This window comes from Musca vetustissima, unplaced genomic scaffold (assembly GCF_032173495.1).
Source record: "Musca vetustissima isolate MV318-11 ecotype Yass unplaced genomic scaffold, APGP_CSIRO_Mvet_v1 utg16177, whole genome shotgun sequence".
Taxonomy (NCBI): domain Eukaryota; kingdom Metazoa; phylum Arthropoda; class Insecta; order Diptera; family Muscidae; genus Musca; species Musca vetustissima.
Window position 1 is genome coordinate 268,465 of NW_026882507.1, and position 19,566 is coordinate 288,030.

The 19,566-nt window shown below is 33.5% G+C and overlaps 1 protein-coding gene across 1 annotated transcript in view; it reads right to left on the reverse strand.

Annotated features, from left to right (window-relative positions):
* Positions 1-19,566, reverse strand: part of LOC133328980 (protein mesh) — a 90,585-nt gene that overhangs the window by 32,751 nt on the left and 38,268 nt on the right. The window contains exons 4-5 of the mRNA XM_061537483.1: positions 14,343-14,520; positions 5,228-5,365 (exon numbers count right to left, since the gene is read on the reverse strand). Coding sequence (XP_061393467.1) covers positions 5,228-5,365; positions 14,343-14,520 — 316 coding nt within the window. The remainder of the gene's footprint in view (positions 1-5,227; positions 5,366-14,342; positions 14,521-19,566) is intronic.

Here is a 19,566-nt window from a genome sequence, read left to right on the forward strand (position 1 = left end):
TATTTGAACTGAACCGAATGAACAAGAATATTTTGGTAGAGAAATATGATATGGTTTGTGGATTTTTGTTATATAACCAACAAAGATTCGCATATGTGAGTATGTACGGAAGCTTGTGCATGTCAAGTGGTTAAACAAACGTGACATATGGCATAACAAACCAATCAAAAAATATTTCCGACATGTTGCAGTGAAAATTAAAATAAATAAATGAACTAAAATGAAATATGGAATGGAATAAATGAATGCATGAACGGAGAGCACTTTATGGTTAGACAATAAAATGTGGCATCATTTGCTTGTATATTTATCAATACTGTTGAATTTCGATAATTTTTAATGATGAGAAATGCGTTATATATTAATATATTATATTAATAATCGGAGCGAAAAAAGAACGAAGAATAAAACCAGATCGCAATATTTTCTTCTTCAATATTCGACCAATATTCTTGTATTGAAAAAAGGTTATTAAAAACATTTTTCATTAAAAATGTGTTTCTTTAGAAAATAAGTGAGACTACAAGGTTCTCCGCTACAAGAAACTTAAAGGCAGATTTTCAACAAAGATTTTTTATTATATAAAAATGTGTATTCTGTAAAAACATAAAAAAACTTTAAATTGAATATCAGAATGTGCTCCTGTTTTTATATACAATAAGTATGCTACATCTAAAAACTGCTACATACCGCCTGGCCTTATGTTTTCCTCACACAGAACCACAGAATGTTGTAGTGTATAGAAGGATTTTGTTCAAGACTAGATGTTTTTATGGATAACAATCTGATGTTATTTATAGTATTACCCTTCATTATTTATTTATACACGGTCTTCCTTTTTACAAAATCAGTCATGTTTTTTTCCTTATTTTCGAATGCTTTTACCTAGAAGAACAAATTGTATTCTTACCACCATTCAAGAGTCTTTTAAAGTTTTAAATGTATATCTCCTAGAGAAAAGTTGAAGATATATTTCCCTGAGAAGTACTGAATAACTTTTTTTCTATGAAAGAAGAGCAGAAGATCTTTTTGCATTAGAAAGGGAAATTTTAATTCTCAGACAAATGCTGAGAATTTGAGAATCCTTCTCAAATATAATCTTCTGTAGAAAGGTTGAAGTTTTTTTTAAAGAAAGTTGTTTGCTCAGCGATAAACACATGGTCTTGTGTTAAGAATTTTTGAAAGTTTTTCGCCATAGAAATAAAAACCTGATCGAGTAGAGAGTGTTTTTCCATAAATCACAGGAATATCTTTTTCAGGTTTTATTGTAGATACGACCTAAACGTAGATAACATTTTCTGGCAGGGCAAATGCCTAAAGGAGTTTTATCCTCTGACAACCCGATATGTGTTTTTTGTCGGTTAGAAAATTCTGGCATCCATTCAAAAGTTCCGTAAAAAGGACATTTGTTAAGGATTTTTATACTTTCAGACTCCGAAATACAAAATTACAGAAAAATATGGGGGAAATGTGACTAGAATCTACTTCTAAGTTTGTACATATATTTCAAAATTTGTACTAGCCTCTTATCATCTGAGAACCGAAATTACATACACTTCGATTAGAAAATTAGGCAAGGACATTCAAAAAGCGGAATAACGACCAGGAAGATTCTACTATGCATTTGGAGGGGCTGGAAGGGGATTATTTATTATAAGTTGCTTCCATAGGCCAAATGCTAATTTCTGATCTCTACTGTCAACAAGTGGACCGTTTGAAGAAAGCAATTGACCAGAAACGACCAGAATTTACCAACAGGATAGTTGCCGTGTTGTCGTCCAGAAAATTTGGGAGCTTGGTTGGGAAGTTTTAATGCATCCTCTATACAGTCCGCACTTGGCACCAAGCGATTATCATATTTTTCTTGCATTGCAAAATTTCTATAATGATAAAAAATTGGTGGATTGTGAAAATCGACTACTAGAGTTTTTTTGCAAATAGATAGCAGGACATCTATGAGAAAGGCATTATGAAGTAACCTTTAAAATGTCAGCAGATCATACCACAAGCGGTGCATATTTTGCCCAAAACGGACATTCCGAAGCATGTTAAATAGAGTCATATAGTTCATATAAAAACCAGTAAGGAAAGTAGTATGTCGGACGGGGCCGACTATATTATACCCTTCACCACTTTGGGTATATTCAACAGATGAATCCTATCAGACGTCGCATTTTTAAAGGAACAGTAAAATTAAATTTTACTGTTTTTTACAATAAACATATCATTCTGCAACCGATACTAAATTTTTCATTTGGTCAGATATAAAAGCTAAATCTAAATCTGAACCGATTTCAGGAAACTTAACACACATCATTCTAGACCTAATTCATTACGAAAGATATTAAGGGAGCTATATCTAGATCTGAACCGATTTTCACGAAATCTAACACACATCATTCTAAACCTAATTCATTACGCAGTGCCAAATTTCGTGCAAATCGAAAGGTATATAGAGACTTTAGTGCACCATATACATTTAATAGGACGAAAATATATATGGGAACTATATCTAAATCTGAACCGATTTTCAGGAAACTTAACACACATCATTCTGTACCTAATTCATTACGCTGTGCCAAATTTCGAGCAAATCAAAGGATATACAGGGACTTTGGGGCACCATTTACATTAAACCGGACGAAAATATATATGGGAGCTATATCTAAATCTGAGCCAATTTTCACGAAACTTAGCTGACATTATTCTACAGTTAATTCAGTACGCTGTACCAAATTTCGTGGAAATCGAAAGATATTTAGGGACTTTTGTGCATCATTTACCTTAAATCGGACGATAATATATATGGGAGCTATATTTAAATTTGAACCGATTTTCTTGAAATATAGCACACATCATTCTAGGGTTAATTCAGTACGCTGTACCAAATTTCGTGCAAATCGAAAGATATTAAGGGTCTTTGGTACACAATTTACCTTAAATCGGACGAAAATATATATGGGAGCTATGTTTAAATTTGAACCGATTTTCTTGAAACTTAGCACACATCATTCTAGGGTTAATTCAGTACGCTGTACCAAATTTCGTGCAAATCGAAAGATATTTAGGGACTTTGGTACACCATTTACCTTGAATCGGACGAAAATATATATGGGAGCTATATCTAAATCTGAACCGATTATTCCCAATTTCAATAGGGTTCGTCCATGGGCCAAACAAATGAGCTGTGCCAAATTTCATCCAATTCTAATCATAAATGCGACCTGTACTTTGTTTACCATTTAACATGGACAGACGGACAGACGGACAGACGAACGAACGGACATGCATAAATCTACTTAGAAAGTGATTCTATGCATATTCTCAAAATGAACCATGTGCCTATTTCGTTTCCTTTTGCCTGTTACAAACATATGCACAAAGACATAATACCTTTTACCACAGTGTGGTGAAGGGTATAAAAATGTGGAATGAATCAAAAATGGTTTGGCTCGAATGTCCTCAAAATATCTAATATGGAGCGTTACAATTATTCACCATAGAATCAGCAGTTATTTATAGGTAAAATTACAATGCTCTGTCTTAAATATATCACGTCCGATCAGAATACTTAATCAGAATTTTACTCTGTTTTAAGGGTGTGTCAAACAGAATCACAAATTGCATTGATTCTCCAACTTAGAGTGCAGGCTATAAGCTTATCTGCTTCTGTAGAAGACCGAAATTTTTCAGTAAGCTGAAAATATCATAACAAACCTATAAAATATATTATTCTATAGATGATCTCATTTTCTATGGTCATCTTCTATAAAAAATCAAAATGTCGTCTTCCAAAGAAACACCAAATGAAATATTCTTCCGGTTATTATTTTTTTTAAATCGATAATTCTATAAACCTAACAATCCTTAGAAAATTTTAATCCGCATAAATTGAAAATTCGTAAATATTTTTTTTCTGGACGTTTGAATTATAAATTATTTGAATTCCACTTCATTTTAAAATTTAATTTAAAACTATGTATTAAGTGAATATTTTTGGTTTCACTTTTAAATATTTTTCAAAAAAAAATCTTTCATCAAAATTTCCCATTATTACCACAAAACCCACACATTTCACTTGTTTAACACTTTGCCCCATCAAATTAACACCGATTTTCACAAAAGTTCGTTTTCTTTCATTTTTTTATTAACCACCTGACATGGTGTAAGAAAACTAGGCCTTAAGACATTTTCGCTAAAAAATTAAGTGTATATTCTTGTTAAGTTATTTTTAGCTGGCAAGAAAAGTTAATTTTCTTAAAATAAGAAAACACACCCAGCCCCAACCCCAACGCTATAAGAAATAGAAAAATAAATGTTTTTAATCTTCTTAATAGTTTAGGTTGTTGTTTTGTTGTACTTTCTTGTTTTTGTTTCTTGTAGAGTGTTAGTGATTATAGACACGTCGTGTATGCAGTAAAACACATACGAGTTTACATATGGATGTGTGTGCTACTACAACACGTGTTACATCTGTGTCTCTAGCATATCCTTATGTCAAAATATTTACTTATTCACTCGTGCATGTGACTGCCGTTGCTGCTATGGTTTCTTTTTGGTGTGATGAAGACTTTTTGAATTGTGTTGTTTTTTTCTTTTGTTGTTACTTCCGAATTCGTGGCTACAAATGCTATTCACGTTCTGTTGTTTAGTAACCAAAAAAAAAAGAGAAATTAAATATACGAAATATACTTAAATATTTACTGACGCGCAACACTTGAACATATGGAGAAATTGTTCGGAAGTTCATAACATTGCGTTTTAAGGAAAATTATTAAAGTTCTGTTTACAATCGACAATGTATTCGAATTTAAAGCGTGAATATTAACTAGCGAGTATTTCTGACATATCACATATGAAAAGAACACTTGTTATGCATTATCCCAATTCTTGCAGCCTCATTCTGTAAAATACGAAACGAACCCTATTGAATAGGTTACAATTGATCCAGATTTAGATATCGCACCCGATATCACAAAACTATGTTCCCAAAGTCCTCATGTTTGTACGATTAAGACCTTTAAAAAACCAATCTCTGGATAAGTCCATAAGCTTATCGTTATAGAAATGTGAAAGGTGCAGATTTATATACATATGTACATATATCTCCGATATATACTTTTTCCTACGATTTGAGGTAACTGGCGAACCAATGAACGCCTCTTCATCCCATTATGTTTTTGATTCACCTTAATAAAAATAATACCAAAATTATTTTAATACTTACAAAAGCTGGCACACCACCTTCACCATGTGTCGTATCACCGCCGGCCTCAGTATGAGCTGACCAATTAATAACATCGTAATTAAAAATGGCATAGGTGTAAACTTCATCCGTGGCCAAAACCATTTGGAATGTGTTGGTCTGCAATGGAAAAAAAAACAATAACAAAAAAATAAATAAATTAAATAAATATTTCATAAGTCGTAAATACAGATATACTTTTTAACAAATTGTTTCAATTAAAAAATTAAATTGTTTTTTTTTTTAATTAAACATTTATATGTTTAACATGTCATGACATATTCATCAAGGTTGCCATAACAGTTTCTTTCACTCGATTCAAATATTAAAATAATATCCAAAATTATATTGAGCTCATTGTCTGGAGAGCGGAAAATTGTGGAAATGGAAGGCCTTCGAAATTTATAAAGCGAATTTATCGTGTTTAGCACCATGTGATATATTTATGGTAAATATTTCAGACGAATCCGACATTTCTTCGTAATCGACAATTTATTTAATTAATTAATTTATTTAATGAGTCCTGCGCAAAGATCGGTTAAAAGTGGAAAAAAGTGATGAAAACATACAAAGAGTGATTTCATGTCTTTGGGACCATATCTAAATTCTTATGAGCGACATTTTTTTAATGTATGGAGGTAAAAAATCTTACTTTGAGGTACTTTTTTTTTGGAAAAAAATTAAATGCAATAGGCATGAACTTTAGAGTTGCCAACAAATGACACTATAACCCAAAAATTTGATCTATGGCAATTTTGATATTCGAATGTCTCGGCATGTCCTTTCCATAAGGAATTTTATGTTTGGATGGGGCCCCTAAATTTTGCAACAGCACATAATTTTGGTCCCAGACCCATAATTAAACGTACCGATCATCATATATCGATCAGCTGAATCTAGCCATGTTTGTGGTGTTGTCACGGTTAACAGGAGAGATGGACCGATTGATCCCTACTTTGGTAAAGTTATTACGATGTGTAAAGTTAGGATATTGGATTTACAACTTTACAAAATTTTGACTCTTTGTGAGAGACGTACAAGAATTGTAGACCGATGTTTTCCATCTTTGGACTTAATCTAGTTTTGATAAAAAATATAGCGGTATGCAATGTTTGGATCAAATAGGGTCTGAAACCATAGGCCTATGGGTAACCAGTAAGAAAGTAGTAAAGTCGGACTGGGCCGACTATATGATACCTTTCACCACTTTGGGTATATTCTATATATGTATCCTAACAGACGACACGTTTTTGTTATATATCTATATCTGAACCGATTTCGGGGAAACTTGCCAGAGACTAATTTATATTACATCAGTCAGTCCAGGGACTTTGGTGCTCCAATTACCTAAAATCGGCCGAAAATATATATGAGAGCTATATCTAAATCGGAACCGATATTCACGAATCTTTGCACACATCATTGTAGACTTAATTTAGTACGCTGTGCCAATTTTCGTGCAAATCGAAATATATATAGGGACTTTGGTACACAATTTACCTTAAATCGGACGAAGATATACATGGGAGATATATCTAAATCTGAACCGATTTTCACAAAACTTGGCAGACATCATTCTAGACCTTCTTCGTTACGCTGTGCCAAAATTCGTGCAAATTAGGAGATTTCCAGGGACTTTCGTGGACTATATACATAAAATCGGACGAAGATATACATGGGAGATATATCTAAATCTGAACCGATTTTCACAAAACTTGGCAGACATCATTCTAGACCTTATTCGTTACGCTGTGCCAAAATTCGTGCAAATTAGGAGATTTCCAGGGACTTTCATGGACTATTTACCTAAAATCGGACAAAGCTATATATGGAAGCTATATCTAAATCTGACCCGATATTTCCCAATTTCAATTTGGGCCAAACAAGTGAGCTGTGCCAAATTTCATCCAATTCGGATCATAAATGCGACCTGTACTTTGTTTACAATTTAACACCAACAGACGGACAGACGGACGGACGGACATGCATAAATCGACTCAGAAAGTGATTCTATGCATATTCTCAATAGGAACTATCTCGATTATTTTTGCATGTTACAAACATATGCACAAAGACATACTACCCTGTACCACAGTGTGGTGAAGGGTATAAAAATATTCTTATTCTTATAATATTTGTATAGATTTCCATTATAATTTGTAAACACGATACAGGTGACAGTTATTGATCAATCGTGCAGAGCTTATTGTTAGGAAATTTTGAATAATGTTCCGATAATGATGAAGAACGACGCCTATAAATTTCGATGATGATCAAATGCTATTTCAGGGGTGAACTGGACCGAAAACTTTATTTTTGGCTGGATTTCTAGTCGCTCTAGACACCACAATTATAAGCCGTACATCACAAATTTTCCATTGTGGTGGCGATCTGACCAAATAATTCGAATGACCAAATAATTCGAACGGCCAATATATAGCGGATCAAACACTTTTTTATGTAATATAAAAAAATTTGAATTTTATAGATTATTTTTTACGCAAGGAATACATGATTCGGAAAAGATGACCTATATTCGGTCAAGAGAGTGCAAGTATCGCGAAATATTACCCACGCTCAGAATATAAATACACTGAAACGTAGAGCTCAGTGGTAGTTTTGTAGGGTATCATATAGTCGGCCACGTCCGACTATACTACTCCGCTTACTGTTTCTTATGACACGAAGAAGAAAATAAAAATTTGGAAATTTTATTTTCCTATTCTTTAAGGTATTTTTTTGGAGGAGGAAATAAAAAGAAATGTTTTATACCCTACACAACTATGTTGTCAGGGTATTATAGTTTTGTGCATCCCCAAAAGATTGTAACGCCGCGAAATATTGGTCCTAGACCCACCTTTAAGTATACCGATCGTCATATCTCGACTAGCTGAGTCGATCTTGATACAGGCCACAGTTATGGACCAATCTTCACGAAATTTTGCATGTAGGATGGGTTCTGGCCAATGAAGACCCCTATTGTTTTTGGTAAAGATCAGATAAATATTTAGAGGATGAAATGGACCAAATAGTTAATTTTTGTCGGTTTTTCTGGTCGCTCCAGAGGCCGCAATAATGGCCCGAACATCGTGAAATTTTCCATGGAGAAGGGGATCAGGCCAAAGAATAAGCATGCCTGTTTTCATAAAGATCGGTCAATACTTAGCGGGTCAAATGGACCCTGACTTTTGTGTGAAAAATGACAAAATTTGTATTCTGTAGCGTATATATTTACCCCTGAAGGACATAGAACCGAGAAGTTTATATTATATCCTAGAGGAGTGGTAGACTTTTAAATTATTACCAATGATACCAATGACTCGGATGTGGGAGTTACACTTAAATATTAACAGGTATCTCGGTATTCGTATATTATTTGATAACCCATTATCACTCTAGAGAGCGGAACTATATCGCTGATCGCTTTGAAATGTTCCATGAGGTTCCAGTTATGGTCAAGGAAAACGCCTATAATTTTCGGTGATGGTCAGATAATAATTATGGAATGAAGTGGACCGAAAACTTAATTTTTTTTTTTTTTTTTTTTTGTTATTTTCGAGGCGATCTATATACCACAAATGAAAGCCGAACATCACAACACAACCCACGGTGAAGGGAATCTGGACAATAGCTGTACTGAATACTCGTAATATTCGGAAAATATGTCAGTGTGAGGAAGAGGTGCTGTTTACCTCTAATCGGGCAAGAGGATAGAAATATCACGAAATATTGCCCAGGCTCGGAATATACATCAGCAGAAAATTTGAGTTCCGTGTTGTGTAGGGTATCGTATGGTCGGCCCCGTCCGACTATACTGCTCCGCTCACTGGTTTATTATTATTTTTCGTTTATAAATCTTTGTAAATATTTGCAATATTTGTAACACACCATGGTATAATAATAGAAGGTAACAGCAAGTGTTGTTGTACAACAAACGATACAACAACCACATGGAAATTTGTTTTTGTAAGTTCTACTAGTGTCAACATCATTTGACAGATAAATGTAAACAAACAAATAAATTATATTTATTTTGAAAATTAAATATTTTCGAATCCTCAAAATAAAATTTGAAAAACATGAATAAAAATCTATCAAATTTATATTTCTGTCGCTTCCACATCCTTCCTATAATTGAGCTATTGCCACTTATATATGTAACACATATGAAAATTCAGGGAATTGCGAGTTATTCAATGAAGAAAGATTAGGTTCCTCAAACTTTCCCAGCAGGCAGATTGAGTAAATTGAATACGGGAGCATATTTAAAGAAGAACAATTTCAAATTGTATGCGTTCCCAATTTTCCCGTTGGGTGATTTTTAAAAACATAATTTGTCAAATTCATATTGACACTAGTATTACGTTGGAATCAAATCAGCTGGGATTTGCTGTTACCTTTTATAATTGTACCATGGTAACACACCTTCCGAATCATTCACACACAAATTGATCAACTTTTCTTTGACATTATGGAAACCCGGAAAATGCTTACAACGCATGAAATTATAGGTATGTATTAAATAACTCCGTGGTCCTTTTTCATGAGTCTCCTTGTCCCTCACACCTCATCTCTTTCATATTATCATGAACAATTTACGAAATCATTACAATGAAATATATGTACAAACAATTCATACTCCTTCATGCCACGTTCATTGTTATTTACTTGTGTAATGTGAAAATTGTCATTATCCTGGCCAAAGCATAAACACAGAAAATGACATGACATTATTTTCCCCAGTAGTTGTAGTAAATAATGGCATTATTAAATAAGACCCAGTTTTGTCAGGGTGGCAGACAAACGAACTTGTCTGCCAGGTATTCAAATGACACCAAGGAATTCAGTTACAATGTTCAGTTACTGGTGTTATTGCTTGGCTGCATTAATGCTAACAATGCACATTTATATAAATGCATACATCTGTGTATGTATGCTTGGGTCGAAGGATGGTTGGGTGTGTGTGCTTGTCCTGCATAGTTACAGTTGTATGCTTTGTAATTACAAATGCGTTTTGTGTGTGTGTGTGCTGCATATCGTATTTATAATGGACACTTTAATTATGACTGAGTCAGTTTGCATTTGAATATTTCGCTATTTGATTTACAGTGTAAATGCTATTAATTATGTATTTCGGTATATATATGTATGAGTGTATTGAAATGTGACAGGGTGGCAAGTTACTTTGCGAAATTTTCTAAGAACTTTTTAGATATAGGAGCTTATTATGATTTGAACGATTATCGGAATTGTTGTAGATTTGAATTGGTTTTATTGCCGCTTAAATATAATTATTTTCAGATTTTAATCCTTAGTATAATTTAATTTCGAAAGTATCTTAAGAACATACCTACGGAAATATGGAAACATTAGTAACCTGCACCACATAGTCACTTTTCTTCTTCAAAATCAACAGCTTCTTCTTCATCCACTTAAATTTCGACAACGTGTCAGGCGGTAATGGTCTGTTTTTGGGGCGTGTTTCTGTTGTCAGTAAATATTCAAACGCCCCTGCAATTACTTAAATAAACTGTCCACTCCAACATCATCATCATCATATTCAGTGTTTGAGAATAAATATCCACCCATACGTTTATGACAAATGCCAATAACTCTTAAGAATTGTTGTTATTATTCAAGAAGAATAACAACAACAACGGTATAACTGGCAACGTGAATTCAAAGATACATTGTGTATGTATATTTAAAACACATTATGTACATTTCTATATGTAGCAAATGACACTTCACGTACGATGTGACCAGGCAGCCGGCCAGCTACCTTTAATGGCGTAAATACGAATTATTTATGGATATGAAATGAATATTTGTTGCGGTATTTTTTTCCATTCATTCTTTCTTATGAATTTTCGATTACACAATTTCAATGAAAATGCTTCAATTTGTTTGCATTTTAAAAAATTAAAATAAATAATTTATTGGGAATTCTGCTGCACGATGGTTAAACTATTTGATTATTTATGGAAGAAATGCCATAAGAATTATGTACACACGTGTATATACCGCTTAAGTTGTTAAATCATTGGGCTTTTAAATTATTATAACTCAGATAGAACAAGAATTGGGCTCCAGATAGGATTAATTTTCAATTGCAATAAAATTTAGCTGCTATCTAGGCTCATGGAGCAACACCAGTAAAATTCGCATATGCGGAAATTGAGGTAAATTTTTTGACAATTATGGGTGAGTATATCTTCTACTTCAATTCAAAAACCAGTGAGCGGAGCAGTATAGTCGGACGGGCCCGACCATATGATACCCTACACAACTACCACGAATCACACTTTCGGCGGTTCTATATTCTGTGCCTGGTCAATATTTCGTGATATTTGCACCCTTTTTACAGTTTATAGATCAACAACTCCTATTTCTAAGACTTGCATATTTCCCAAAATGTTTTTTTTTTTAAGAGAATTTTTACGCCATAGAATAAAAACATGGCCACTTTTGTTTTGGTTGATTTGACCCTCGGAAAATTGACCGATCATCATCTAAACAGCCGCTCTAAGTATTTGGTCAGATCCCCTTCACCTTGTAAAATATATGATGTTCTGTATATAATTATTGCCTCTAAAGCGACTAGAAAATCTGACAAAATTAAAGTTTTCGGTTCATTGCACCCCCTGAATGAAATCTCAACTTCACCGAAAACTATAGGCGTCGTCCTTGACCATAATCGGAACTTCATGTACAATTTCAAAGCGATCAGCGAGACATTTCCGTCCTCTAATGGAATAATAGTAATAATATGCACATAGTCACCTTCACTTAATTACGTATAACTCCCGCATCGGAGTACATAGAGCCATATAATAGGTATCAATTTGAAGGTCAACAACTCATCTTGGACATACTATCAACATCTCGAGTATATGTCCTTCAGGAGCAAGTATATACGTCCCAGAATAAATATTTTGTAATTTTTCACACAAAAGTCAGGGTCCATTTGACCCGGTAAATATTCATCATGGTAGAGTGGAATATGTGTATAAAATCCTCAAACTACTGCAATTTCGAGTTCAAAGTTATATGAAGCAGCGCTTAAAGGTGGACCAATATTGAATTACATAGCTAGGAATTAGCCAACACTTGGGATTATCATTATATGAGGGGCTATGCCTAATTATGTAATGAACGATATAGCTCAATTTCGAACCCGAACCCATTTCAGGTTTGTATCTGTAAATGATGGCCGATATATTTTATCGTCGTCATGTTCGAGTTTATTATCATGATATCCTTAGAGGGCGGAATGATTACAATAGATGACTAAATCGTCTTAAAATGCCATACTTCGTAGGATAAAAACTGGCAATTCCGACTAAAGAATATCCCCCATACTAGGGTAGAATACGCCTATTGGGGACAACCCTAACACATCGAACAAATCAGATAACTATTTTAATATAAACCAGTAAAAAAAATAAACCAGTGAGCGAAGCAGTATAGTCGGATGGGGCCGACCATATGATACCCTACACAACTTCGACGAAAATCTAACTTTATATGGTTCTATATTCAGAGCTTGGGCAATATTTCGCGATATTTCCACCCTCTTGACCGACAAGATGTCAACAAATATTTCAGTAGACGAGAGGTGTACTTGTCCAGATTCTATTTACCGTGGGTTATGTTGTGATGTTGGGCTTTCAATTGTCGATCGACTCGAAAACAAAAACACAATAAAAAAAATAAGTTTTCAGTCCACTTCATCCCAAAATCATCAACGAAAATTATAGGCGTTGTCGTTGGCCATAACGGGAATCTCATGGAAAATTACAAAGCGATTAGCGCTATATTTCCGCCCTCTAGTGTGCTAATGGGCTACTAAATATAAAAGAATCTTTAATAGAAACAGTTCTTTAAAAATATCCGTAGATTAAGACCTCCAAAAGGTCTGCTATAGGCAGAATATATACAGGTATCATAAACCTCCTTGAAATGTTACGGAATAACGTTCTAAACACTTTGCTTGGGCGCTTTTTGACTCGTGTTCAATTTCGTCGATATTGAAAACTTTAGAACAGAGAGAGTGACACGCTACCATTGCTAAGGAAATGAGTCGTAAGTGGAACTTCAGTTCATCCCAAAGTACCGTAAAAAATTCCTGCACCTTGTGACCACCATAAAAACATGAACAGCAGCCATTGTATTTCCAAACCTGAGCCCATTGTGACTTTGATTTTACTTCCCAAAGTAAAATCAAAGTCACAATACTTGGAATTTTTGTTAGCCATACCCACAATTAATTTATGTTTGGATGAGAAGCAATGAGCTGTATATAATTTTAACACACAATCTAGATTTATATTATGGAATTTTTGAACAAAATCGGATTTTTTTATCCCGGATTCATCCTCGGTCTAAATCGAAACTGAGTTAAAATACACTTCATACGGGGGGAAGGATTGTATCAAAAGCTAAAGACCCACCAGCTTCATCTCCAGCCTTGATCAAGGCTGAGTTCAAGTACTACGAATTATACAATTTTGAATCAAATCTTGACATTTTGCAAATATTTCTTACTAAAATTAGCAACACAGAACCATCATGGTGTAAATTTGGAATTCCAGGACCTAAGTGGGTACACAACTTCTTCACAGAACATATATATACCCATGTATCTAAATAGGTCCCATATAAAGGTCGCGGGTCATTTTCGGTTTCTTCAAGTCTCTAACTCCACTTTCCACCTGAGTGTCAGCAATTTCGTTTTTTACTCGCAGCAATTTACTATGTGATAGACCCCATTGAAATGTTTCGATCGATCTTGTTCTTTTTCGAAATTTTGATTATTTTGAGAGAACTTCGTCATCCCCAAGAAGATCTATGTTTGAAAAATATATTCTGATGTGCAAAAAATTTAACAAAGATGGACGTAAGGTAATTTGTGACCAACATTGCAAAAATACGCTTTGTGTAATTTGGGGATTTGTAAAAAATAGATATTTATATACCACAAAATGTTGCATGGTATATTACAGTCGACCCACCCGACTTTAATCATTTTAGCAAACATCAAATATTTCCTTATACTTACACCATAATCAAGAACATAACCTCATATACCACTTACCGTAAACAAGGAATTATCAATACCACCAGCGAAGGAAACATTTTTCCAGGTAGTAATAACAACGTGTTTCGGAACAAATGTTTCAGCGCCCACAACACCATCACGAATATCCCACATGGTGCGTTCACGAACTTCAACACCAAATCTGTCGGTACGAGTCATCAAATCACGTTCCATACTAAAAAGAAAAAAAAAAAAACAGAAAAACGAAATATTAAACAAGGATCAAATAAATAACAATATAACAAAAAATAACAAACACACACACAACTACAACAACAAGAAGTATTTCGTTACACGATACTAATATTCAGCAAAAAACAGAGAATCCATCATATAAGGTAATACACCATACACACAGCACCGAAAACCAAAAAAGTGCTTAGGATAAATTACACAGTTTTTTTTTTTCTGTCGACATGCTAAGAAGAATGCTGTTTTACATGCTGCGTAAGGATTTCTGTTGTTGTTTGGTATCTAACACCTCCAAGTGGATGTGGTCTTGTGATAAGAGGATATAACAACAGGACGCCGCCCAAGTGGTTCCATATTTTGCTCTTCTTCCACTTTTATGTGAAATAAGTTTTTTCCTCTTCTTTTTTGTATTTTACATATATCACAAATGTTATATATGTATATGCATTGAATCGATAAATGCGCGCGTATTTGCGTGCGTGCATGCATATCTATTTTATGCGTTCAACTTTTGACAGTATTATTAAAAATGAAGATAAATGATTATGATTCATTGAAGCGTGAAATATTTTTCTAACGAGAAAAACGACGAGATGTGCATATGGCTTTCAATGATGTTGACGTTTTTTCGCAAAATTAAAATAACGTCGATGGTATTGTATTCAAAACTTTCCACACTGTCACTGAAGTATCATGTGACGTATAATCGATAACGATTGTGTTACCTACACACCGTGCGTATACTTGATGTGATGCTAATGTGTTGCAGTGTTACGTATACGTTATTTGTATTGAGCTTCCATAGAAACATCCATATTTTGCATCATATGGGTGTATGTAGGTGTATAACAAAAATTTTCAAGATTAAAATTTGACACATGATATTTTGTGGTGTCGAAAAGTTTCGTAGTATTACTAAAATTTAGTATGCCGAGAATATGTATCAAACGAAAAAGTTTCCTAATATATTAGGTTAATAAGATATAATGTATATAAGACAAGAACTAATGCAGGACGTTTTAGCTAGGAAGAATGAATTTACTACGTTATAGATAATTATTTGGGGATGGAAAATTCCTTATGGGAATGAAAGTCATTGGCTACTAACTAATACTAAACCTTGGATCCCCAAAAAAAATCGTACTATCTGAATACAAAGTTATTGAAATAACTTGGACTGTATACAAAATATATTTTTTGGCCTCCACTGTATATAAAAGGGCGTATAACATGACCATAAATTTGGTATATTTACCATAAATATGTTGAACTCGTTAAAAGGATTAGCCTTATGGCAAATGATGGTATATAAAGATGGGAATTGTCGATCACTCCGTCTACTACCTCCCCCACAAAGGATCCAGAGCATGGAAACTTGTACAGCTCATAAGAAGCGAATGGAATGACATCGAAACTCTTCACATCGTAATGGAATGGAACCCGTCGGTTCACTCCTTCTTGTACATCCCCCACAGAATGATCAACAATTTGTTATATAACATCATTTGAACCGATCGATTTGAACTTTGCACAACAAAATATTATAACCATGACTGTGTACTGTTCAAAGATGAGACTTATGGGCCCAGTCCTTTTTGGATCTCCCTCACAAAGAGTCAACATTTTGAAAATTTATACATCTCCTGAAGCGCCTTCTTGAAGCGAATCTAATATTCTAATTCATCGTCATAGCACAACGTCATATTTTATCTTACTAAGATTATCTTCTGGTACCTCGCCAACCAGTGTCAATTTTTTTTTAATTTGTTAATCCAATGTCAAGCGAATCGATTGTCCGATTTCATCTGCAATCTGCAGCTTGTAATTCTTGTATCGAAGATGAGAACAACCGTTCCACTTTCATTGATAACATCCAATATAAATTATAAAAACTATGTGTAATTTCGTATGCCTACGCAAACCATAGGCTGAGGGTATATATCTGTCGGCAACATCGGCTGACATTTTTTAACTTGTTATACCTATCGCCACACTGTGGTAAAGGGTATTGTGTCACTTTCTGAGTAAATTTATACATGTCCGTCCGTCTGTTGATGTTAAATTGTAAACAATGTTCAGGTAGTATTTATAATAAGTCCCTTATTTGGCCCAAGGACGAACCCTATTAAAATTGGTGAAAATATTGCACCAATATCTATGCACATCCTTCGATTTGCACGAATTTTGGTTCAGATTTTTATACAACTCTCATATATATTTTTGTCCGATGTAATGTAAATTGTGCAACAAAGACATGTATATATCTTTCGATTTGCACGAAATTTATTATAGCGTACTGAATTGAGTCTAGAATGATATGTGTAAAGTTTTCGAAAATCACTTCAGATTTAGGTATAGCTCCATATATATTTTTCTCCGATTTATTGAAAATGGTGTCCCAAAGTCACTATATATATATCTTTCGATTTGCACGAAATTTAGCATAGCGTACTGAATTAAGTCTAGAATAATGTGTGTTAAGTTTCCTAAAAATCGGTTCAGATTTAGATTTAGCTCTCATATATATTTTCGTCTGATTTTAAGTTAATGGTGCACTAAAGATCCATAGCTCCCACTAAAGATCCATAGCTAGGCCGATGACTCAACGTACTGAAGTTAATACAAATTAATCTCGGACAAGTTTCCTTGAAATCGGTTCAGATATAGATATAACCTAGCTTCCATATATAATTTCGACCTATTCATGTTAATTGTACACTAAATAATCAATGCATACCTTATGGAAATTGCATTTTAAACAGTGCAGGACACCAAATAGGATGTGTCAAGTTTGGTCTAAATCGATGGATGTTAGTCGGTTTAAATATGGATAAAGATCACATATTTAAGTTCGTTAAATTTCACGTCAATGTTCCTTCGAACAGCCGTCGTCTGTTGGGAGACATATGTAGAATATACCCCAAGTGGTGAAGGGTGTTTCCTTACTGGTTTTTAATAATATAAATATTAGAAAGGTGAATCAAATCCATTCGATCCTAGCAGACAAATTCTCAGCATAAGGTCAGCTAGCGTATCATTGATGTGGGTACATCCCGATCGTGGGCTGATAGCGACAAAAAACGTATACGATATAATCTAATTTGCCTGTGCGACTCCACTTAGCTCCATATTGCTAACATAAAATAATTCTAACACCACAGATCACAATCCCTTTAAGAACTCTCAACATATTTTAATTTTTATTACACAAGGTCATCTCAAAATCGTGGAGAGTATGACAGAGATGAAAAAAAAGTTATTTTATGGTGGAATGACCTCTAATAATTAGACTAGATGGATATTATAACCCATAAAAATTACACCGATATCTTAACCAATTTCTGTCATATTTGTCCCTCGTATTTATTTATCATTGGCAACAAATTCTTTGTAAACTTCTTATGTACATTTTATTATTAAAAATTATTAAGATGTATACCTACCAACTACTTTAAGAATGGATGTTCTGATGTGATAATAAATGCTGAACTTTGTTACGGTAGAATTTAATTCGTACATACAATTTAAAAATGACTTAGATATAATTGCAAAAATATCAAATAATGTATTTGTAAACTACATTTTCTAATATGCCTGATGAGCAGCTTAACCAACGGTGAAACGTTTATCTATGTGGCTTTCCTTTTCATTGCTTCTTCGATCGTGTAACTGGTTTTAACATATTTTGTGATTAAATTTAAAAATATCTACTATATTTCATTGTCATATGAATTGTGAATTCTTCGTAGGTATTTTAGACTCGTAAATAATTGCTTACTATGAAATGTTTCGTATATATATTCATAAATCATACAATAACCAAATATCAATAAAATTTATCTAAATTAAAAAAATATATATAATCGTATTTCTATTTATTCAATTTGTTATCTGATATTTTATTGAAATTGTATAAACTTCTATTAAATCCATGTTTCAAATTTATTTACCATTTCATTTACATTTTCTCGTTTGGTTTATTAAAGACCACATGTTAGCAATAAATTCTGTCATCCTCTATATGAAGTTTGCTCTTTCATTACACCTTACACACATCTTGGTTGTTACAGTTTCAATTGATTTACAGCCGAAGAAGAAAATGAAGCTCAATAAAGTGTGTGTGTATGCAAGTTTGTGCGTCATAAGCAAAAAAAAACAAACACCTAAGCATGAAAAGGAACCTGGAGATTCAAAGGAAGAATGAAAGAAAAAACTCAAACTAAACTAGAACCCACCACACCAGATGTATGAAAAGTAATTTATTATGTCACAGCAATGAAATATGGCACAAAGTGAATTATACTCTTCAATTGTTGTTTGTGAATTGAGATTCTAAATGATGTATTTGCACATTCATGCAGATACACATAGAAACACAGATATATTCCCATACCACACACAGGTAGTGGCAGTAGTGTGTTGTTCAACATACTTATGGGTGACATAATGACCCTTGTAACAATAAATAACAAAAAATACAGAAACAGAAAAAAACTGAAGCAAGAAATAAATGATAGTAGTATGGAAAAGGTAGAGAACCAACACATATGTCATGCGGTGAACCATGAAATATTTTCTTGTAATGACATTGTTGTTGTTATTAGTTTCTCTTTTTGTTTTGAAAACTGTAGGGCATCATAGCAAAAATAAATGTCTCCCAAAATGATAAATGTTTTCAATTTGTGATCTCAATTAATAATTATATGTGTTTGCCACAGTTGAACGAATTATTAATTCAGATGAAAAATCCACGCCTTATATGGTCGTTGAAAAAATATTCTTTAAGAAATCCAAGCCTTATATGGTCGTTGAAAAAATATTCTTTAAGAAATCCACGCCTTATATGGTCGTTGAAAAAATATTCTTTAAGAAATCCACGACTTATATGGTCGTTGAAAAAATATTCTTTAAGAAATCCACGCCTTATATGGTCGTTGAAAAAATATTCTTTAAGAAATCCACGCCTTATATGGTCGTTGAAAAAATATTCTTTAAGAAATCCACGCCTTATATGGTCGTTGAAAAAATA